At 41.0% G+C, this 24,199-nt stretch overlaps 1 protein-coding gene across 1 annotated transcript in view; it reads left to right on the forward strand.

Moving 5' to 3' along the window:
* Nucleotides 1-24,199, forward strand: part of PHACTR1 (phosphatase and actin regulator 1) — a 77,235-nt gene that overhangs the window by 14,116 nt on the left and 38,920 nt on the right. Inside the window, exons 4-6 of the mRNA XM_026064268.1 lie at nt 5,637-5,967; nt 14,186-14,394; nt 16,784-16,940. Coding sequence (XP_025920053.1) covers nt 5,637-5,967; nt 14,186-14,394; nt 16,784-16,940 — 697 coding nt within the window. The remainder of the gene's footprint in view (nt 1-5,636; nt 5,968-14,185; nt 14,395-16,783; nt 16,941-24,199) is intronic.

The following is a 24,199-nucleotide window of genomic DNA, read 5'->3' on the forward strand; positions in this document are numbered from 1 at the left end:
TTTGGACATGCCAAGGACAAGGTTTGAGAACAGGGGTGCCTATCATCCTGCTGCATTATCACAGCACAGCTGATTCTTAGTTGCAACATTATAAAAGTATTTACAACTACAGTTTATCCAATAAATATTCTCTGCAGTATTTTAAAACCCAGCAGTCATATGTGTCTCAGAAGGCTCTTTTGTAGATGAGCCCATGACATTATCTATGAGTTTCCTACTGCATCACATTACCTCCTGCTTTCTGCTCTGACTCGGTACACTCATGAAGACGTGTTACATTCAGATGGGGACAAATTTTCTTTACACTGTGTACTTGCAGGAGGGGCAGCAGGGCAAAAGCATCTCCTCTTCCCCAGCACAGGAGAAGAGTACCTGGTACACAGAGGTAGCAGGAAATCTTTTCATCTTAAAGCCCACTTCAAGGCTATGCAGGGAGTTCATGCAGAGCCATACTTTTCAAAGCTAAGCATGCTTTACGTGCATTCTCCAAACTCAACCTCAACCTTGGATGCACACATGGTGCAAAAGAACAACAAAGGATTTCAGAGTCTTCACTGAAATCTTCGCTGAAGACATGCCTGCAGATCTTCCTGCAGTCAACGGGAGATGCTTTGCAAGTCTCTGAGAACACAGTTTTAATCTGTCTTCATGAATCTGCTCAAAACTCCATTAAAATAGGAGAAGAGACTCCCACTGTTCAGTCACAAGTGATTCCCAGAAATAAGAACTGAAAAGGTAAAAGCTTCTTGTCCAAAATTTCACAGTGAACATCAGTCACATCACCTCATTTCCCCTATGCCCCCTGCAACAGGCCATGCTGTTTGTTTCACATGTAGACTGTAGTATTCCCTTATGCAGAACTCTGCAGAATTCCTGGGATGGGATTTAAAGAGGAACTGAATACATTTATGACAGGTTGTAACGCCTGTCATTGCATATACTACATCAAAGGTCATAGGATCATAAGACAGTTCAGGTGGGAAGGGATCTCAGGAGGTCCCTAATTCAACCTCCTGCTCAAAGCAGGACCAGCTATGGGCCACAACAGGTTGCTCAGAGCTTTATCCAGTCAGGCCTTGAAAACCTCCAAGGTGGAGACTGCACAGCCTCTGTGAACAACCTCTTCCACTGCTTGGCTGTCCTCGTGGGGAAAAAGGGTTTCCTTATACCCAGGCTGAACCTTTAATTTCAGCTTATGCCCTTTGCCTCTCATCCTCCCACCATTCACCTCTGTGAAGAGCCTGACCCTGTCGTCTTCTTCATAACCTCCCCATAGGTGCTGGGGGGCTGCTGTCAAGTCCCCCCAAAGCAGTCTCTTCTCCAGACTGAACAAGCCCAGCTCCCTCAGCCTCTTCTCACAGGGCAAGTGTTCCAGCCCCAACCATCTTGGGGGCCCTCTCCTGAACTTGCTCCAGGTTATCAATGTCTTTCCTGTACTGGGAGGACCAAAACTGGACACAGTAATCAAAGTAAGGGGGATAATTCCTTGCTGACAGGGCGCACTGCTGGCTCAAGTTTGGCATCATAAGGAGTCAAGAAACAACTCTTCTCCTGGTGGCAGCATAGTAAACTTAGTCAGCTCTGCCATCAGCCCAGGATTCCCAGGCATGCCCTCTCCTCCATGCAGTAATTGTACTGGGGCAGGATTTGAGGATTTTAATGAGCATTTCTAGGAGCCCTTCTGGAGCAGTATTTGCTGCTGTACACCCAGAACTTCCTCATCTTCAACATGTGCTGACCAACTCTCAGTGGCTGGAAAGTGTCGGATTTGGTGTACATGCTGTAGCTCCTCTGTAACACAACCACTTCAGAAATACCACATGTGGTCAGGCTTTCTGTGCAGTGACTGAAAGTGTATTTGTCTCCCCAAAATCAAAAAGGAAATATGGCAACTCTACACATAGCAAAATGATTTATATGGAAGACATAAGGGCTAACCTGCTGGTCATGTGTCTGATGTGCAGCAAATGTAGCATCCACGACTATCTTTTAAGTAATTTATTGTCATCAACAGTGGGAAGTTTTCTCTGTCTAACATCTCTTTCATTGATTCTGGCATAGTTAGACGTAACCATGCACAGTGCTGAGTGGTCACAACCCCGTTGGGAACCAACATCTTGCAAGATTGCATGTTATTCTCTTGAATATGAGGAACCTCATCCAAAAGAGATTAATCAGACTTGCACACCTCGCTTCACACAGCTTGCTTCTCTTCTCTCATATCAGTGCTTTGTGCAATGATTTAAGACTGCACTAATATTCTGCTGAGACGACATCTATCACTGATTCCTTTTTTATCTTTCCCCTGTCCAGCTTCTATTCATCTACAGATGTCTATGTCTGATGGATAGTCCATGCTGGAGACAATAAGTGTTTTGACCCACAGTTCATATATCACATACATACATTGTGAAATAAAAATAAACACACAAAACTGTAAAATGCAATCATCTGACACTCTTACACGCAGGGATCAGTTTGTTCTCTCATTTACTGTAGATGACAATAATGCAGTTTCCAACAGCGTGACTGGAGCCCATGGATTTGAGCAAGACTTGCTCAGAATACCCACTGATCTGACAGCTCAGTAAAACTTGCAGTACAAGGCTTGTTGTCTCCATTACTGATGTCATTGAAGATATACTGATATGCTTTCAAGTGAATGGATCGAACTCTCCTGTTATTGCAGTCGTTCTCCTTTTAGTCTTTTTTTTTAATCAGACAAGTAGAATTCTCATGAAGGTGAAGGGCAGACAAGTAGATTTAATGCCTCTGGTTCATTTTCAAGGCTCTATCAGACGTGAGGGGCCGTATTCAGATAGGTTCAAGAACTTGGGTGAAAGAGAGTCTGTCTGAATAAAACCTTACATTACAAATAATGGACAGGATTTTTAACAGGTGTCCAGTAGAGTCACCCCAGCACCGATACCAGTGCAAACAAGTGGATGTGAAAGAYTTCTTCAAATTTAAGCAGAAACTACAGCCTCATACCCTTATTGTGAGCAGTGGAAACCAGACTGTACTCATCTAATTCATAATAGAGTATGTTGTTACTCGACATGCATTTCAGTAAGGATAATTAAGCTAGACCTATTCTGTGCTATTCCGAAGCTGCAGTGCCTGTGTCACAACCCTACCTCGTGAATGCTTGCACCGGAAAGGAAAAGAAATTTTTCATTCTAGTTAGAAGAAAGATGGAATGATTCCTGTTTGCTCCGTGCTTGAATCAATTGACTTGTTATACTCACTCCGAACACAAAATACACTCTAATCTTCAGGATCACGGAAAATGGCAAACCCAGTTCATAATTCCAGTTAGTCAGAAGCAAGAGGTACCTGCAGTCGGGGCCTGTTTGAAGGATGACTTCCCCTACATCATACACAGAATGGAGGAATGTCCAGACACCAGCACTGTGAGATGACAGTGTTAATTGAAATACATCAGTAAAGGATTCAAAACCAACACAGGCAAATCTGCACATTTCAAAATGGAGGAGAAGCGCAGATCATCTCAACCTAGTCTTTGTAGATCAGASCCAGCCCTAGAAGTAAGATTGCCTGTAGCACAAGCRTATGAAAACATTTTGTTACTACAAATCCCATAGGAGCCTTATTCTCTGGGTTCTGTACAATTTACTGTTTGTTTCATTTACCTTTTACTGAAAATGGTGTGTTCTTTTGTGCAGGATACAAAGAGAAAATATACACGGCTAAAGTGTATGAAAGAAAATAAAGCAGTAACTTGGAGATCTTTCTGTGCTTGAAGAGGAAATCCTGAAGATCTTTTCCAGAAGACAGCCTGATTTAGAAGAGAGAGCAGTACCTGTAGCTTGGCAATCCCATGAGTTAGATTTCAGCCTTGGTAGAGCCATCATAAGAATTTCTGCTTTCTGGAGAGGCAAGGTGTCTGGTGGATGTGGTATAATACTGAAAGCCAGAAGGCTTTGGTTCTGCTCTCTGTAACTCTTGCTCTACAACATGGACAGACCACTTTCTTCTGTGCTTCTTTTTCACTTTTGCCTCACCCATCTGGAGCAAGGGAAAACTGACTGTCTTTGTACTGGCACGTGCTGTGTACTGTGTTTCTAGTGTGCCAGAAGCACTGGTATCAAGTGGATGCTGTGGATGTAATGAAGCTGTGACTAGTACTAAAAAAAGATTAATGTCAAACCTGAGCTTGGCCCCATTTCTGGCCTTTTTCCACCTCACTGTCCTTAATCATTTTCAAGAAGTGTTAGCACTTGGAAGTCCTAGTATTAACCTTCTGCACCATGGCTAGTAGGTACAGATACTAGTTCAGGTGATAGCCAGAAGAGACCAGGAGGGAGGAAGGAATAATGGGGGCAAGGAGAGAGATAGTTAAATGCTAACAAGAACCAGGTGGAAAAGGGCTTTAAAAATCTAATGCAGCTCAGGAGAGCAATGACCTTTGAAACTTAAAGAGCAACATTTTATCTGGTAAGCTTTCCTCAGGTCAAAAGAAGCTTCTGGCCCTCAGTTCATTTACCATATTGCAGCAAGAAGCATGAACTGAAGTAACAAGAGGCCAAACAGTGCGCAAGCTCTGTCCACAGAGCTGTGTTACAGAGCTGAACGTCAGGGGTATTCTAGCCTGGAAAGGGCTTGTTCTAGTAGGACGATATATGTTTCCTCTCATTTTCTTTGTTCTTAACATACACAGTGGCCGTTCCCCATCACCACCCCCCATCTTGGGAGCTTCAAGTCTTCCCTCTACTTCTGCTCCTTTCTGAAAACATTTCATAGTGTAACTCCAAAAATCGCCAGCCGTTGAGTCCTGGCAGTACACTGAGGTGCCATTTGCTTGCGGACCTCTCATTAACTTCCTGTGGTAGTCAGGGGAGTCTTTACCTGACAGGTAAACTATGTGTTTCAAGGAACAAGCCTAGAGTGAAAAAGGTTAAAATTCAGTGCCTGAGTCCAGAAAAAAGTGCCTGCTAAGTCTTCTCTAAAAGAATACATTAATCCTAATGATCTTCTGCCCTTTATCATTTTTTCCTCCTGTACCCTTTGTTTTTTCAGACTGCTCCTGTTTATTATTCAAATCCTATATCTTTTCTTGCTTTCCCTGTAATGTAATTTTTAGCACCAAATGTTTTGCACATTCCAAAGCTGTAAGAAGTATGGCACACAGTAATTGCACTGCAGTAGCTGAGAAAGATCAGGAATCTCTGAGTCTTCATTCCAGCAGTGATGGTGGTGAGTCATTCTGTAGCTTCAGACACTGAACTGCTCTCCCTCTTGCTTACACGCCTGTTGAACAGGAGACATTGTGCTTACCTCACAGGGTAGTTTTGGAGAATTAGGGCTTTAAAGCTTTGAAGTGTGACACAAGCCTCGTTAAGCATTGCTTAATGTGTTTATTAAGGAGCATGCACAGCCCTGGGATATTTTTGTGAGGCTCAGAAGTGTTGCAAAACAACAGTTCTTTTTCTGAAGACAGTGCTGATGCAAGCTATGTAGAAGTGTTCATCACATCAGGAAAAGGGTAAATCCCGTGCACGCTCCTCTCTTGTGTTGACTAGCAACCTCAGTACCTGCTCACCCAGGCAGATGCTATAATCTTCATCTTACTGCCATGAAAATTAACACCAGGACCTCTCTTTCTTCTGTTGCAGATCCTGGCGCTCCTGTGAAACTGCCTTGTATGCCAGTTAAACTGTCACCTCCACTACCTCCAAAGAAAGTCATGATTTGCATGCCTTTAGGGGGGCCAGACCTCTCTCTCTCATCCTATTCCACACAGAAGAGCTCCCAGCAGCCTTTGACTCAACACCATCACACTGTCCTGCCATCCCAGTTAGCAGCTCACCAGCACCAGCTCCAGTACGGCAGCCACAGCCAGCACCTGCCTTCTGGGTCCAGCACGTTACCCATTCACCCTTCGGGGTGCCGGATGATAGAGGAATTGAACAAAACGCTAGCCATGACCATGCAAAGGCTAGAAAGGTAACGGATAAACTTTTAAAATTACATATCGATGTGCACTGTTTCTTACTGGCCTCMGTATCAATAGCACCACTTGAGTTATGTTGATGATACTTGGCATTTAAACTGGGCCTCTCCTCTGGAGGTCTAAAAACTTATGTAAAGTAGAGTCACTGCTGGAGAAACAGAGCCAGGGAAAGAGCCTTTCCAGGCTTGTTTGGCAAGTTTGTGGCAGAACAGAGAAGAGATCAAATTTCCTGAATCCTGTTGTCCTGTTCAAGGAGCTAGGTAATACCACTGGTGAAGATGATAGTAGGACATGCCCAGCTTGCAGTATATAGTGCAGAGTGTATAGCCGCAGAGCTCTGGTTACATGGAGGATCCCCCAAAAAAGGAGAGAAAGTGGGAGATTTAGAAAAAAGAACAATAAAAGCCAAATGTGCCGCACTACCAGGGCATATGATTAGCATTACTGATTAGCTCATAACAGCTTTTGAGAACTGCTACAAGTTACTTAGAGAGGTTTTAATGTACTCTTTAATTATTTTTATTAATTATTAATTTATTAATGTAAATTAAATGATATGTTTGATTATTTTAAAATAAGTATTTAGAACAGATAAATAACCACACTGAATCTGTAAATTGAAATGACTCTATAAGAGTCTGGGTATGCTTATAAATATATGCAAATAGACACACTCCAGTATAGTCAGACTGCCTTTGCTGCTTAGTAATAATTTTACTTTACTTTCCACGAAGATTACACTGAATGTTAGACCCATTCCACAGCAGCTACCTTCTTATCCAATCACATCTGGAGGAAGGTTATACATTTAATCAGAACTTACCTTGGGGCTGTTTTTTATAACTGTCTCTTGTGAATATTTCTGGCTGATGTTTCAGATAATGTGAATAAGTGAAGCATGTTGTATAAATGCAAGCTGTCCTCATGAACTGCAAGATCAGCAAGCTTTGGAAAATTTATTTTGACTTGCAGATGACAATTGAGCAAGTCCAAGAGTAGAGAACGTAGTCAAAAATGACATGTACTATTTAGGACCAAAGGCAGTTTTGTAATCAGCTTATAACCAGGAGCATCAGATCATCCTTCTTTTAGACAGGAGGCTAAAATATTTGTTCTAACAGAAAAAATGCCTAATGATTTGCCCCAATATTTCTTTGTGAGAATGTTACCTTCATTATATTGCACAGTTTAAAAAAAAAAAAAATCACATGGGAATGGCAGGTTCTCTGTACTGCCAATAAAATAGTTAAGTGACCAGAGGCTGTCCCACCCTGCTAGCACATTTTAGTAGCAGGGTATCAAGAAAAAACTCTGGGGTTATGTCAGGTGGCCTTACCTTTCTGCAGCATCAGGGAATCCTCTGCTGGGGGAAACTGGCCAAACTGTGAGGGAGGTTCCTATTGCCATCAATAAAAGGGCTGTAGCAGTAGGATCGGAAAGAGCATCCGCAATCCCTCCAGCGTGCCCTGTGCCCGAGGACTACCCAATTACCACTCGCATTGCCAGCAGGGCTGGTCAGATCCATCTACATCGCCCTGAGGCTTGATGCCCTGAGTGCAGAGGATAACCCATGCCTCCGAAAGGCTCCTTGGGGGCAGCACCGCTCATGCCACCCCCAACGTAGGTGGGGGCATTAGCCATACAGTCTGCTCCCGCTGCGTGCAAAAGGCACTTTGTTAATCTGAGCCCAGTGATATTTCTCAGAGTATGACTTCATTGTGGCATCTGCTGCCCCACAGCAATGAATGCTCCATTTTCTAGGCTTCCGTCAAGTTTATGCCTACAAATATGTTTAACTGATCTAAAGAAGGTGATGCTGTTTGGTTTTAACTATTAATTTGAAGCTGAAGCTGTGCTGATTTTAAAAGCTGAATAAGCAAGAGTTCATTTTCCAATATGAAGCAATTACCTCCCTTTGCAAAAGAGAATAAGAAAAGGCTGTGGCACTGATATTTCACATTTAAAATGAAAATGAATCCTAGTGCACAGTATTGCACAGTTGATTTTTCATTACCTTTTTTGGGTTGATTAACTATTATTTCAATCATGAAATAAAGTATTGAGTACTTCAGTTGTTTTCCTTGTCAAAATAAATCAATAACATTTGCAGTCACAAGAGAGAAAATAGTTGATGACTATTTGCTCTGCAAAAGCAATTGTTATTTTCATAGTAGGTACAGACAAAAGGGTCTGTGGAGCTGATACTTTCTGTTAAATTTTTTAATTGATTTTCCAAGCCACATTGTGATCTTAGTAAATTTTCTTCTCTTGAAGATTTGTGCAGATTTTTAAAATATGTTATTTAACTTGGGAGGGGTTTAATTGTGCCAAATACTACTATTTTCTAGTATTTTTGATAGTGGTTCTTTTTACTTAATCTTTTTACTTAATCTTAAAATCTGGCTTAAACCCAGAGGAAATCAGACTGCAGTATATGTCGTTGGACATTTCAGCTTAGAAGTCTTGAAGGCCTTTAAAGCGGCACTGATTTCCTCTACTTGATCTACTAGACCTGTTTTCCTCTACTTGGAATTTGGTAATGTGCTCACATCCCTCACATGCATAGGATATGCAGTGACATCCTGAGCTTTACAGTTTCTTCCCAGATGACATGCTACTCGGTCACTGCTGTTGGGTCAGTAATCTTGAGAAGATGAGAGATCCTGACATGTCTTTGAGGCTTCTTCTGGGGAACACTAAATTCATTGGTGTCATTCATTTCTGCTGATCTCAGTCCTTATCTCAAAGAAATCATATAATATTCTAAAATAATTGCCTCAATATTGCAGTGGCAATGCTGCCAAGCATTATTTAGAATAATAGAGTGTTATTTAGAATAAGATTTTGTTTTTAATAAGGTGTAGACAAGTGCAAATCAATTTTCTGCTCTCAATTTCTTTCTTTTTTTTTTTTTCCAGATGAAAATTATTTTTTTCTTTCCAGTGTCTAGTCTCTTTGCTCCTGATGCAGTGGAATCTCCCCTAGTCTGTTAAACTCCACTGGTGTGCATTGAATCCATAACCACTCTGTATCAATTCCACATTTATCCCAGTAAACCTTTCTTAGACCTCAAAACTCATCCTTCCACCAGGTCCATGAGGGTGGAAAGGAGCAAGGAATAAAAGAAGAAAATAACCCCTTCTTACAGCAGCCTGGATTTTTTGCTTTAGCAGATCTGGTCTCTGATAGTCTAACAACATCTGAAGACTGATACATGAAATCAGTGCTTTACCAATGAGCCAGAAGCTTTTCAAAGAAAAATGAGCCGTCCCTCTGTACCGGAACGGAAGCCAGAAGTTATTTTGCTGTGTGTGACCTTGGGAAAACTACTGAACTTCTCTACCTTTGTTTTCCCCTCTGTAGGAGTGGTTACAAATTACTGCCTCACATAGATCTAATGAATATTAATAAGTTAATGTTTTGAGTTATATTCAAAGCATATAATTGCTCTTCAAGTCCCAATCGTTCTTATCACTAAAATTGAGTTAATTCCTGGATCTTTTCCCCAGTTCTATTATAGACACTATAGAACATTAAGTTAATTTACACACTTAATACTTATTTGCAAATAATTTCTGGCAGTCACAACATCTCTTTGTTACCTGTTCTCAGAAGGGTGTCATTATCTCTTATCATAATTTGACTATTATGACTTGTCATTTGTCCTTCTAGTTAGCCTTCATTTTCCCTGAAAAATCGCCAGTTTTATGATAGATTAAGTTGCAACAGAAAGGAGTGTAATTTCCACGTTACCTTTCTTCTGAAACTTCTGTTGCTAATTTGGGTCCAAACTGCAAACAATTTTCAACTTTTACCTAAAAGATATGGGTGAAACATAAATAAAATAAAATTCTAGATTCTGGAATCATTTTTTTTACCATTTTAGAATGCATTTTAAAGGCTAGTGAAAATCTGATAATCCCTGCCGCCAAAATCCACAGAGGTCTTGATTCTCCTGATTTAATTGAACTTGAGAGAATTGAAGCCTGCAAGACCATGCGCAAAAGCAGTGTGTCACAAGCTGCAGAAAAAGAAGCTTTGGAAAACATCCTTGTGCCACTGTAATATATCTTTAATTTTGACTTAGAGAGGCAGCTTCTTGATCTGAGATAGTCTTATTTTATGCCTTGCCCGTACAGCTCTTGGTCTGTCTGGTAAGATGACAATTAATTTCAATTATTCTGTGGGCGCTTGTACACTAGCAGCTGAATCAAGGCCACAGTTTATTCAGTGTGTAATACTAAAGAGCTGTTAAGTGGCAATATCTCACTCTGGGCTAGAATTAAATCTGTGACAGAGCAGTGAAAAATCTGTGTCCAAAAGACAGTCTGTGAGACCAGTTCCTCTGGGAGATCCAGTCGCTTCAAGCTGTAGATTTATGAAATGAAATGCATTAGACATTCCTACCATTGTCTTGTAAATCTTATAAAACATATTTGAGTCAGAAAACATTTATCTTCCATAAAACTTGTCAGGAGAATTGCTTTTTGTCTAAACTTTAGCATTGCCTAAGGAGAGAAGCATTTAATATTTATAGCTATGCCTTCTCTTTCTCTCTCTTGCATGCGCACGCACACACACACATGCATTGTATATATGTATATACAATGGTTTGAAGTGTTTCCGATTTTTGTTTTAACTGGTAAGCACAAAACAGTGTACTGTGGATCTGAAAGCTTGCTGATAAAAATTAAACTCTTTATTCAAAAATCAGAGAGGCTAGGATGACGGATGAGAAGTATGTGTTTTTTCTCACTAAATTTTACGGGAGGGATTTCACTTTTTTCTTTTTAGATTCCATCAGTAACATGAGTATCAATATATTTAAATTCTGATTCTCATTAAAATCTTTTCTCACTAGAAATGTTTTAAGCCATAGTGGTGTAACTTTTTTGCTCTTCTGATCACATAAAGATGATATTGCAGTAAGTGCAAGTGCTTGTACTAGTCAGCTATGAATTATTCAAATGTATGTGTTAAGATTTTCTTAAAACAAGTACTTGCTTAGGTGTGGCTTTAATCTCTAATTTTGTTGCAAAACATAAAGCTGATTTAAAATGGATTGCTTAAAACAATAATGTGGTTTTGGTGAATAATACTAAAAAAAAAAATCTATGGTGTAGACCACCCTACAAAGTGTTTCTTTTACTAATGGCACAGAGGAATTTATACACAATGGAAATAGCCAGTGACCTTGATTTGTCTTTCTTAAGTACACTGCAATACTGCAAGTATTTCACAAGTGTTACGCTTAGACAGCTGACTTAGTCAGAAATGATGCAGAGAAGGCTGATTTCAATCAAGAAAAACACAAAACATCAGGAAAAATGAGGGACTTAAAATAGAAAGTAGTATTATCAAGAGAGTGGATGATTCAGAAAAGTTATGATGAGATGAGAAGCCTTCTACTTCTGGATCACTAGTTCAAATGAAGATCTAGTATGGTCATTTGTAAATTTTGTTGCCATCTGATACCTGCTTGGTAAGCTAAATTAGTGAACCACTTTAATTTCTGCTACCCTATGTGCAGTTGCATATGGATGTGTCTGTAACCTACATACATCCTTGACAGAATAGTGAAGCACCAAATGATCCTGGATGCTGAACTACTTTTTGCTCAACTATTTTGGGGGTAAAAATACTTTTAGGTCAAATTCATTGAGATCTAATATAGAAATTCGCAAGTCAGTTTTTCATGAATCTTTCATACTTTGTGATACAAAATGTGGACCATGACTGAGCAAATTGAGTTTGTCTCTTCACGGAGACCCAGTAAAGATGTGCATCTCATTGTTTGTTCATCTGCAATAGTAAATGTTGCAATTAACAAAATGATTTCTTTGAAGCGGAATATAACGATAACAACATGGTATTGTTTGCTCACAGGAACTGAAGCCTTTTATTCTTCTTAATCCCTAAGCACCATATGGACAGGCATTATATACCCACAAGTACATTTAAAAGAGTCTTTCTGAGATGTCATGCAGCAGCCATTTAAGAGTCCACATCAACTTTAGAGTTAGAAGGAAGAGAAATGTTTCAAGTTGACTCAGCAGAAAATGTTGACTCAGCAGAAAATGATCTAAGAGGCAAAATAAAACATTCTTTCAAAATGTGGAATGCCTCCGGGGTTCTGAGTAGGCTAAAATATTTAAGGGAGCTGAGGGTCAGGTCAGACCCAAATTTGACAAGTGCTTCAAGTGCAACTTGGCCAGGGCATCTGTTTTCACAGCTGTGTTCTTGTGGAAAGTAAAATGGGAGTTTGACATAGAGGATGGCTGCCAGGCAGATATTCCCTGGCTTTCATACAGCTGTTGTCTCAGTTGGGATTTAGGAGGGAGAACAGTTTCTGCTGACTCACAAATAATCTTCAGGAGCCATCACTTTTGCCTAGAAGTCTCTTATTTTCATTTCATACAGGGAAAGCAACATGAGCCGTTAGATAAAACTTGGCTGTGAATTCTGGTTGTATTCTTGGCTTTGCCTTTCACCTGCTGCTTGGCTTTGGTCTTCAACTTTTCATGTTCCGGTTTCCTTACTTGTATTGATATCTTCCTTGGTAAAGTAGTTTGAGATCAACACATAAACAGAGCTAAACAGTAGCAGTACTAATGCTGGTCTGAACCCAGTAAGCTGTTGGAAATTATCAGACCGTGGTTTATGTGACAAAAGAAATATGACTTTAGAGACCAATTCAGATTGAGGACCAGGGCCTGGCTTTTTTGGCATGTCATACATGTCTTAGGGTAATGGAGAATAAAAAATAGGTATGACCACTATGCTTCCCAAATTTGCATGTAGATAGATGATACCAGGGTGCATCTGCATTTCCTTCTGAGTACTGTAAGACCACATGCCAAGTCCAGCAAAGTGAACATGACCTTGGTTGCACTTCTTATTGGAGTCACAGCATGTGTAGATCTTCTATCCCCTCTGTGATTTTTTTGTAATGTTCTAGCAGAGGGCAGGTAAAAGGGAAATAATCAGTTTCAGTTGATGTGTTCCCAGGGGGGATGATACTGATGCAAATATAGGAAGGAGAAATTTAAAACCATCTGTCAGTTCATGTTTTCTGGCAGGCTTGAAAATATTTTATTAAAGTCTCCTGACTCAATGGGTATTCCAGTGCACATATGTAGATTTCCCAAGGTTTTAAGGTACTCACGCAAAAGTTATGATACAGGGGTGCCACTGAAGTTGCGAAGCACTGTTTAGAAAATACACTTTGGGTTCCCTCACTGCAGCGACTTAGTCCCAGTCTCCTTTTCAGCTGATCTCTGCCTCCCCCTTCCTCTGCATCCTGCCCAGCCTCAGGACACAGTTTCATGATCCTCCATGGCAATGCTAAGTGGAGGCTGGTCCTATTTCTTCTTGCCTTTTGTGCTGCCAGTTCAGCTGTGCTGCTTCACCTGTTTCTATAGCTGTGTTGTGAACCCAGGTTAAAAAAAGCTGATCAGGTATCCACACAGCTCCGCAAGCGGTATTGCAGACACACCAAAGTGTGCTGGGGGCAGAGGTGGTGGGAATGGGCAGCTGGGGGCAGGAGAAGGGATATGGTCACTGCAGCCCCCATAACATATAACTGTTAGGTCCCTCCCTCATTACTCTCAGCAGCTCTCAAAGTCTGTTTTCTCCAAATCCACTTTCACATGCTTGTTTTTGCCCCTTCACACAGACCCACCCTTGCCTTCTCCCCAAGTCAATCAACATCTCCTTGCCCAAACAGTCCAAGTCGTAGGTTCCTGCTGCCTTTCTATGCTCTTTCGCTAAATCCATTGTTTTCCTTCCTTCCACTCTTGTACTCCACTTTCTCCATTCAAGTCAAATATTTTCTCCTTATAGCCTGCAAGCCTGTAGAGAGGTCGCACAGATATCAGATTGAAGACATGTTTGTCACCGTAAGTGGATGGTGGAGATTTCCATTAAGCCTTGAAGCTGTATTTGCCACAGATCTTTGGTTCTCAGTCCTGGCTGCCTGTATTTTTGCCTGTGTGCTGTCTTACCTCTCCCTGACAAGTGTTGTAGCTTAATTCTAATGCGTACTGAATGAACCCATTAGATGTCTTGCTGGTCATGAAGATTTTTCTGTCCTCATTTCTTTTCAAAAAGGGATGAAAGACTGCTACTTTCCTAAATACAGCAAGAGAAGCAACCCTAACTTCCGTTGTGGTGTTTCTTGTAGTTTATTTATTCGTTTTTCTTTCCCAACAGCTCTGGTTTACATGCTGGTGACAGTGTTACAAAAACAGGACCTGGAGGCCTTCCAGACATGAGACAAGTGCCAACTGTTGTAATCGAATGCGATGACAATAAAGAAAATGTGCCTCATGAACCCAACTATGAAGATTCTTCCTGCCTTTACACAAGACAGGAAGCAGAAGAGGAGGAAGATGAAGATGAGGATAACTCGTTATTTACAAGTAAGACTCATTCCATTTTTCCCTTTCATTTATTTAATTTTTCCTCTGAAATCTCAATGCAAAAGGAAAACACAAAGTCTGTGGATTTTCTTTCTTGACCATGCTTTTACATCTCTCAAGGCTTGACTACCTGGGCACACTTGGTAAATTAATCAAAAATAACCGGCAGTATGAATTTAAAGTGATTTTCCTAATCCACATCAGTCCCTATGTGGGTAGCTCTCACAGAGACAACAAATGCCATTTATTTGACTTCAAAACACAGTTGATTTTTGGATTCACTTACCTAAGTGTCTCTGGTGTAGACAAGTCCTTCTTTTGGCTTAAATCGGGATCAACTCAGTAGAGTTGAAATAGGTGCTGACAATAGAGAAGCAGGCCTTTTATACATAGTAAGTATTGAATCATGGCAGAAGCATAAGCTTGCACATGCTTTGAAATGGGTCATGGTCGGTGAAAGAAACCCTTAAATGTCGTCTTTTTTTTCTCTCTCTTTTTTTCTAAGCTGGATTTTCAAAAGCACTCAGCCCTGGCTTGTGTTGCCACTGAGGACAGGGAGATCTTACCAATGATTTCAGTGGGATCAAAACTAAACCAGCACTCAGCAACTTTGAAATGACAACCTTAAATGCTGTGGTCAAACTTCAAGGACTTCCTCAGCTTTTTACTCCAACATTCCTTAAATATTACCCCAGTTTATACTGATAAAGATTTGCCAGAGTGAAGAATAGAGAAAATAGCCTTGAAATTTCTATGCAATAAAAAATGAATAAAAAGAGGAAGAGAATTTCATTTTTATTCTTAATAGCACACCTAGTGGGAAGACACCATGTGTTTAAAATAGCTGTAGTGTACAATTTAGATTACAATGATAGAGAGAACTATGCAGATGAAATCAAATGAGATCAATATACAGGTACACGATTCTGCTCAGGACTGCTGTCCACTCTGCTACTTCTTACTTTATAAATGCCCTGAGCATACAGGTGAGAGTAAGTTGGTCTGTACTTAGATACTAGGGTTTTGTTCTGTTCTGATATTGTTCTACATATTTTTTTATCCATAATCCTGGAACTCCTGACTTGATCTTATTCAACTAAGGGTATGAATTTGATTTTTCAATATAGTGTTTTTACATGAGTGTAACTCCATTTATTTTTCTGAAATCACTTCTGATTTACACCATTGTCACTCAAAATGAGAATCAAATTTATAGACCCTGTGCTGACTATCTGAAGAACAATTACTACGTGCAGTTTGAACCCAGCTCTGTACTGGCTTACACTTTATAGAGATGCTTTCATCAGCACAAAATGTATGTAAAACTCTACTGCTGGATCATATGTCATTTTATTCCAGCTTGATGTGGTCCATTGTAGTGGCAAATTGGGCTCAGATATGAAGAGAAGAGGTTAATTGATAGCCCTTTTGCAATTAGAGTCTGCAGGGKCTCTGGCCCCTTCTGACCTCTCTGAGAAAACCCATCTCCTGCCTCGTTGTGGCATTTTAGGACTCTCTCATGAAGACAAGATACCCTACTCTGTGTAGAACAACTGCTCGTCATCCTGCAGGTCTAGCAGAAGTTTCAAGCCCTTGGATTTATTATCTTCTGAAACCTGGGAGCAGTACAGTCAACCAACAACCTTTCTGAAATGCACACAGACAGGTTTCTAAAACAAACAGGCATATTTCATTGCCTCAGAACCTTCCCTTTCCCTGCAAGTGAAATTAGGCAGTCTTTGCTCTTAAACTAAGGAGCAGAGCAGAATAGCAATATCTTGCATTCTCCTACTGAAGCCCAAAACCTCTCATGGATTTGTGTCTCTCTCTGCTTGTTCCTCTCTACCCTGCCCAAACTGTTGTGAATGCAGACACCGTCTTTGCCACTGTCACTGCCTAAGAAGCAGTGTCAATTACTGTACATAGAGATCTATGCTGCTTCCTCGTACAGACTTTTGGTTGCTTTTAATGCTAGCTTGGGTATCTTGATGTTACATTGCAAGAGAGAGAGACCCCTCTCTTTCCATGTGTGGTAGGCTCTGCTACCCACTCAGATTCTACAGCTGAATTATTCATCCCACTATGTGGTACAGAAACACCACACTAGAGAAAACTACAGATAATAGTAGCAGTTATGAAAAAAGCCCTTCTTCTCCAGTCCTTCCTATGAAGCAATTTTTTTATTTCTTTATCCTGTATACGAAATTCAGCCTTTCCTTATTATGATAGGAATTGAGGCTTATTGAACAACTACAGTTAACTGTCCCACAGTTCATACCAGTGTAAGTGAGAGCCCGGTATTCTCCCCTGGCCAGCACTGCTTTGCTGGCCACATGCTGTAGTGAAAGGATGACACCTCCTTTGGCAGAGCCTCTCCTCTCTCCTGCAGGTTCCCTGGCAAGGAAAGTCTGCAGGAAGGACTCTTTAGCAATCAAACTGAGCAACAGGCCGTCCAAACGAGAGCTGGAGGAAAAGAACATCCTCCCCATGCAGACTGACGAAGAGAGACTCGAACTCAGGCAGCAGATTGGGACAAAGTTAACAAGGTAAGAGAGAAACATTTTCCTAACTCTTGCTGTTAAAAATATGCAGTGGGGCACAGCTATAGCTTTTATCCTTGGTCTGTGAAGATTTAAGATGAGTTCATTCACAATGTTCAGTTTAAGAAAAGCCATGGAAAAAAAGAAAATAAAACTCTAGACATTACTTCTGTTCCAGTATGATTTTCTATACAGAGGCCCCTTTTCATTTTCCTGGAGTACCTTATGAGAGCTTTGGTTATGTGAATACCAGAATGAATTATGTGGATTTAATCATTTCCAGTGCAAACTTGGGAAAAGTTCAGCTTTGATAACATTTTGGATTGTAGATGCAGGTGTGCTATTTGACAGGCCGTTGGCTTGGCCAAAGGACAGAGGAGTAACTTTCCCTCCTGGCTGTGTCTCCATTGAGTGGCTGAGCCTTTTTCTGTTCCAGAATACTCATGTCCTTCAGGACCTGTTTTTGGTGGGTCGAGCTTGGGCCGATTCCCCCTGCCTAGACTCTTTCCTCCTCATAACAATGTAACTCGCCAACTGTTCTGTTTTTCTGTATTGCATGGGGTAAACTGAAGCCCTGTGTGAGTGTCTATCTGTAATTTCTATAGTCAATTTAATACTGTTATGTTATCAACTCGGTGGGGTTGGCAGAGCTGACAAATGCTTCTAGTTGCCCTCCAGTGTGACTGTGAGACGAACACAAGGAGAAGTCCAGTCAGTCATTGGGGGTTTGTTTTTTTTCTGGGGTGGGGGGTGGGGGGGCAATGATGCTACCATGCTGTGAAGACAGGAAGAATAGGAGCTCATGATAAATACCTCATTCGTTATTTTGTCTACTTCTGTCATGGCCTGTCTCAGTTACCTCCTTTTTGGGATAAACTAGCCACATCTTTCCAAACTGTCTTTGAAGGTCTTTCCTGGTGCCTAACTATGTTTACTCTTCTCCAAAACCTGACTAATTCTGCAGTGTTCTTGTTGAGAGGGCCTGAGCAGTTATGCCTGCAGGATGCTAGATGGTGCTGCACTGTTGATGGTACCATAGTTGTTATTCTTCAACCCACTCTCCATTCAGCCTAAGACCTTGTTAGACTGCAGCTGCACATGGAGCTCAGGGTCCCAAAGAGTAGTGCATGACAGTAGGGTCCCACGCCTGACCTTGTATGATTAATTCTGAGCCCTTTGAAGTGTGTGAGGAGGCAATTTTTTGTCCCTTGGTGTATCTCACTCTTCAGTGCTTGACCTTGCAATGACATTGAACCATGTTTCCACTGTGCTGCCCATTTGCCCAAATTAACTCAGTCTTTCAGAAGTTTTATAGCTCTGTCTGATGAAGGTAAATAATAGTGTCATTTGCAAACATTGACTCTGCACAGCTAACTGTGCCCCAGGTGATTTTTATTATAAATATTTTACATCTCATCTCTCACAAGTAATGCTTTTTCCCCATCAAAGAATTTTTCTTTGATATGTCTCTTTTTAACATGGAAAACTAATTTTTGCGATACCTAGAACCCTTCCTGTCTAAGCCCCATATTCTCATATTGGCATTGTTTGTTTTCCCAAATTCACTTGTCCTGTTATCTATGTTCATTCGCAGTCTGACTAATACTGCTTGATCTTGTCTTCTAATATAGCTGTGACTTAGATTGGGACAATCATGAATGGTTCAAATAATTAAAAAAGAGTATATACTAACTCAAAAAAATAGCTGAGCCACTTACTGCTTCATTCCCCTTTCATATTAGTGTAACATAACTGAAATTGGTAGTTTTACAAGCCTCATCTGGCATAAGATAGCGGCCAGTCTGGCCAATTAGTGGCCAATATTTACAGTTTAGTATCTCATCCTTTAAAGTAGTTAAAAGCAATCAAGAAATATGAGGAGAAAACTAATTTCCTCGTCTCTAATATGCAATAAGCCACAGACATTTCAGCACCAGACAGGAGGTTACATGTCTTACCAGTGCCTTATCTAAATATGATGTATCAGTGGATACAAACTGATTAATATTATATTGAAATAGTGAGAATATTTCAATTTGGACAGTATTTCTTTACTATCCAGACTTCGTTACTGAATCCATCCGTTGCCATTGCTCAGTAATTGTCACATAGTGATGCAAATGCCAAGCAAAATTAAAGTAGTGAAACATTTATAGTCCATAGAGAAGATGTGAGATGCAGACTATAATTGCAACTGGCAATTTTTGATTTCAGAGGGATTTGTACTGTTCCATCAATGGTCTCCTAAGGTTTAAAATAGCCAGCCAATGAAATCACATACACTACTTACTTACAGAAATAAAAAATGCAGAATAAAAACTTTAGCAAATAGTTATTGTTGTCTGTAATGGATCAATTAATTTTCACCAAGAGACTGATTAGGATGCTTCAGTATTTATGCACACTGCTGACAGTATTTAGCTTGAGAGAGCTCATTAGCTGTAGCATTTGGCAGATCAGAATTTAGGCCTGTAAGGAGAATGTTATTTTTAAAGAAGCTTATGGACAAGCATATTGAGAGATTGACCATTGACATCTTGTTTGGGACCAAGTCTATCCCGGGTGTAGTTCCACCAGCCTTATTAGAGTTGCACCAGGAATTAGTTTGGCTCAGAACTGTTTGTTCATATCCTATTTAAATGTAGCTTGGAACCTCTGACTATGCAGTTAGTTGCGGAAGATTGTTAGGATTTTACTATTGCATCCGCCAACTGATGGACAGACTCCAGAGCAGACTTAACCAATTAGCTTGTTTCCCAGCTTACCATGCTGGGACAATAGTACTCTGACTTACACCACACCAATTGTAGAGGTAAGGCTGCAGAGAGTATATCTTACAGCGGAATCTGGCCCACTAAGCACCTTCTGAATATTAGCTTGGCCATGAAGTAAAGTAAGACCTATGTGGCTTATCGTAAGTAATACTTTACATGAATGTAATGCTTCACTCATGTGTGTCCTATGTCAAGGCTCAACAAATGCAGACCCAAGCAGAAATGGAGCTATTTGCCCAAGACCACAAAATATGTCCTGGTGAAGGCAGAAGGACAGCCCAAGTCACATGAATTCCAGCCACATGAACTGGCCACTGCACCATAGACTATTTACTGGCAGTCTTTGTGCAGCAATTGCAGCAACTAATTAGCAGACCTCTTCCTCTAACCAAACCAGAATAGACTACGCCAAAATGTGGTGCCTACTATGAACCAAGGAACAAAAATAGTGAATTAAGATGCGGTACTTAGCTTATAACCACATGTGACTTGAGAATAGGAAGTGGATGCTACAGGYCAGGTTCTTGGCTAATAAAAATCCTTATAAATCCATTAATTTCCATTCTGCATCTGTAGGTTTCAACACTAATTAAGTCTTTCTTTGTAAGGGCATATGTTTTTCTTTTTTGTCTGCGTGCTCAGCTTCTTACAAACTCCTCCTCTGTTTTATCCCTTTGGTGCCTGCTCAGCTTCACAGCTGCACACATGCATTTAGGTCATATTAAGGTAGAAAGAGGACAACAGAAGGAAAGACAGGATTCTGAAATGGGCAGAGGGAAAAGACAGAAGTCTGCCCTCTGCCTTTCTCTATGGCTATGTCTGATCTGCTGGGAAGCATTGGTGCCTCAGTCCTTCAGATCAGTCCCACTGGAGCAGGTACCTTCTGTGGAGATGCTCAGATTTTGCTTTCGATGGGTACCGGGGTGAGAGGACTAGAGCTTATCTGGGTTCTTACAGTGAAGTGAGGACACAGACAGAATCTGGATCTGAGAACTGGGGGGTGCTCCCAGGAGCAATGGTAAAGGCACGACCTGTCAGGAACCCCTGGCGAGGAGTGGGGCCAGGAGCCATCATCGATTCGAGGCAGAATTGCATATCTCCCAGACACAGTGTGACTGTCCCCCAGTACTGAGATGGGCACTTCAATGTCAGTCCCTTGCACTTCTTTTCTCTCAGGGAATCATAATGCAGGTCATAAGAGACCACATGGACGTCCTCAATCAAAGTGTTGTTTAGTAAGCACAAAAGCACTTTAGAGAAGGTATGTATTTCTGTATAGCTATACACTACACCGGACCTTTCTGAGGACTTGCCACTCCCTTGAACTGGATAGGCCTGATTTCTCTGCATGTCTTTCACAAAATCTCTGACATTCCTTGAGACATTTGCGTGTCTTTAGACAGTGACAGACCTGCTACACATCCTGTGAGAGAGGCTTTCTAAAGCATTCAAGTCCTCCTGGAGTCTCTTATCTCCTATCTCTGCTGAAGATGCTCATTGGCAATTAGGTACAGGAGTCTTGAAGCTGAGAGCTTTACTTCCTGTGAGTCTGAGCGATAGACATCCAGTTATTCTACTGAGTCCTGTGAGTGTGTCACTGTATATGCTCTGCTGACTTTAAATCAGTGAATCATTGGCAAGCTCCTTTGTCAAATATACAGCAGTGCTCTGCATTGTTTTATTGTATAGTCCTAGATTTATTCACTGTACAATACATTATAGGGTGCTATCCCTACAACAGCAAGCAGAAAATCTTGATCTAAAGCAATATATATAATGCATTGCAAGTATCGCAAGGCAGAGGATAGGAAGCATGAAAATAGATCGCTGAGACACTGTGCATGTATGCATATGGCTGTAAATATGTACACATAAGATATGGACAAACACACTTGCTAGATATGTTTATAATCCCATTGATGCTTTGGGAGTGCATTGAGGTGTCTGTGATTTAGAAATGTAGCATAAAAAGTAACGTCAAATCTTTGTAATGGAACGGGAAATTTGACAGATGGTGGTCACCTACTATCTTGATCTGAAAGGTAATCTGCTTTACACATTCCCCCAATCAATACTATGTCTTCCTCAGCTGCACTGGGAAATACTGCCTGGAAATAGAAATCCTAAGATGAAATGAACTTGATGAGTTCCCACAAAAATAAAAAATTGCCAGTGATTTTAAAATATCATGCATCTGCTGTGGGATATTTGGACTTGCTCACATCAGGTGCTAGTTATCTGTGTTTATGAGAGAGTATTCATGAGAAGAGCATTAGAGTTTGTTTGTAATCAGTAGAAGATGAGAGATGAGGCAGAAAAAGAGTAGAAGAAAAGGATAACATTTTCAGACTGACCATGAAGTTGGCAGAAATATCACAATTCCTGAGAAGGAGTCTTCAAGGTTTGTGAAGTAGTTGTTTGGACAGTTGAATCACTTCCTTGACTTGTCTCTGAAGTTTGCTTCCGTCTTAAACATAATGCCAGCAGAAAACGATGCAGTAGTTTCAGTCAGCTTAGCTTTTCAGGTTGACCAACCCAAATAAAGAGCAGCGTGACAAGAGGAGACTTTATCATTGTGTTGACAGGAGGTCTCCTACAGTTGGGTTGTTGAAAGTTGTGCAAAAGAAATTGCTTTTAAAGATAGCATTTGACAGCTGTTCCAGTCTGGTATGCTAAGTGTTCTCTTATTCCTGTAAAATAGTCCTTCCATTGTTGAACACGCCAGTCACTTGATAGCTTGCTGGCACTGTAGGTGGCACGGCCCCATCCATAGTCAGTGGCAGGGTGTTGGCAGACAAAGCAGGACCTTCCTCTGGGACCTCTCTTCCCAAGGTCGCACTAGCAGTGCGAACCCACCAACACCCAGCTGCTGTGAGTTTGCCTCCTGGCTGCCGATTCTCCCATCCACAGGCTTTTTGTTCCAGGCAAAAAAAAAAAAAAAAAATCTGAACTTTGAGAGAAAGTCCTGTCTTGTCATGTGGGGGAAACGCTACACATCACAGTGACTCACTGCCAGGGCCACGCAGATGCTGCTCAGTGCGGCTGTGGCCGCACTGGGTGCATGTCTTCTCCAACTGCACCATGAATTACCCAGCGTTTTAAAATGCACAAAGGTTCCTTCAGAGGCCTCAAGGGACTGAACAGTCAAAAGAGATCATTTTTACATACTAAAAAATTCTGCTGTGAAGCTCTTTGAAATTATTAATTATTTAAACAACATTACAATCCCACTGAGAGGGGAGGCTTTATTCAGTCAGAGAATGGCAACAAGATGGCCCCTGTTGAACATGACTGAGTCTCTTAATGACTATTCTTTATCCAGGTCTGTGGAGAATATTTTATTCCCTCCCCATCTCAGAGTCATTTAGGGATAAAAAGAGTGGACAGACAGTAGGATTAGGCTTTATTCACAGGCCTTAGTTTTGCTGGGTAACGTGAAATAATTTCTTCCTAATTACCTCTGACGTCTGCAATTCTAACATTTATTGTTAGCTTTCGCTAATGAGCGAAAAGCGAGTGCCTGAAGCAAGAGCTCATCCATAACAGCAGCATGTGTGTGGAGCCTGCCTCTTCGCATGTTGGGTGTTGGGGATAAATCACATGGAAAATGGGATTGTGGTAAACGAGCTCATCTAAATCCTGGATTAGAGGGGTGGTTCTGATAGTGCTAGATGCCTGAATGGTGGGCTATTGAAAAAAGCTGCAAAGAGCTGAGCCTGGCTTTTAGCAATGATGGTAGCTAGGAAGAATGGCATTTTTTCTCCTTTAGTTAAGCTTGATGAGGAAGCCATACTTTTTTGAGAAACCTCAAGGAAGTTATATAAATTCCCCTTTCCATCAGGAGGAAGGAAGCAAGGAAGCAGGTGATTTTCTGCGGGTGACAAATTGAAACCAAGTCCTCATTGCACATCTGGGCACAACTGCCAAGAATAGTCTGGGCAGAGCTGCTGTCGCTTCTGTGCAGGTATATGGATGAGATGGACTCTCAAGGCAAGGGCCTGTTTTATGTGATGGGTGTCCTGATGAGCTCTGCTGCACTGAAAGGAAAGGTGGTCTTGTGTTTAAAACTCTCTGGGAAGGCTGCATCTTCCACAGGCTGTCTGACCTTAGGCAAACCACTGAAACAAACACACACACACATGCACACTTTCATATATATATTCATGATATTTGGGGGTCTCCAGAATTACATATGTACCTGTGAACGTTTGAAAATTCCACTAGCTGACAAACTCTGACAGCAAAGTTTTCATGCTTTTGGAAAACCACCAGATATCAAAATCTCTTTAGACATCTAACTCTGTGTTTCAGTAGAACAAGGATGCTCATTTCTGAACATGGTTTGGACATGTCTCTTTATATCAGGAATTTTAGTAGTAGCATTGTTCCTCACAGACAAAGGCAAGTCTAACATCAGAAATGATGCTACTGCTATTATTTTGATATATGAGTTTCAACCACTACCAGTATGAATTCACTTCATCTGACTAA

This window comes from Apteryx rowi, unplaced genomic scaffold (assembly GCF_003343035.1).
Source record: "Apteryx rowi isolate R43461 unplaced genomic scaffold, aptRow1 scaffold_212, whole genome shotgun sequence".
Lineage (NCBI taxonomy): Eukaryota > Metazoa > Chordata > Aves > Apterygiformes > Apterygidae > Apteryx > Apteryx rowi.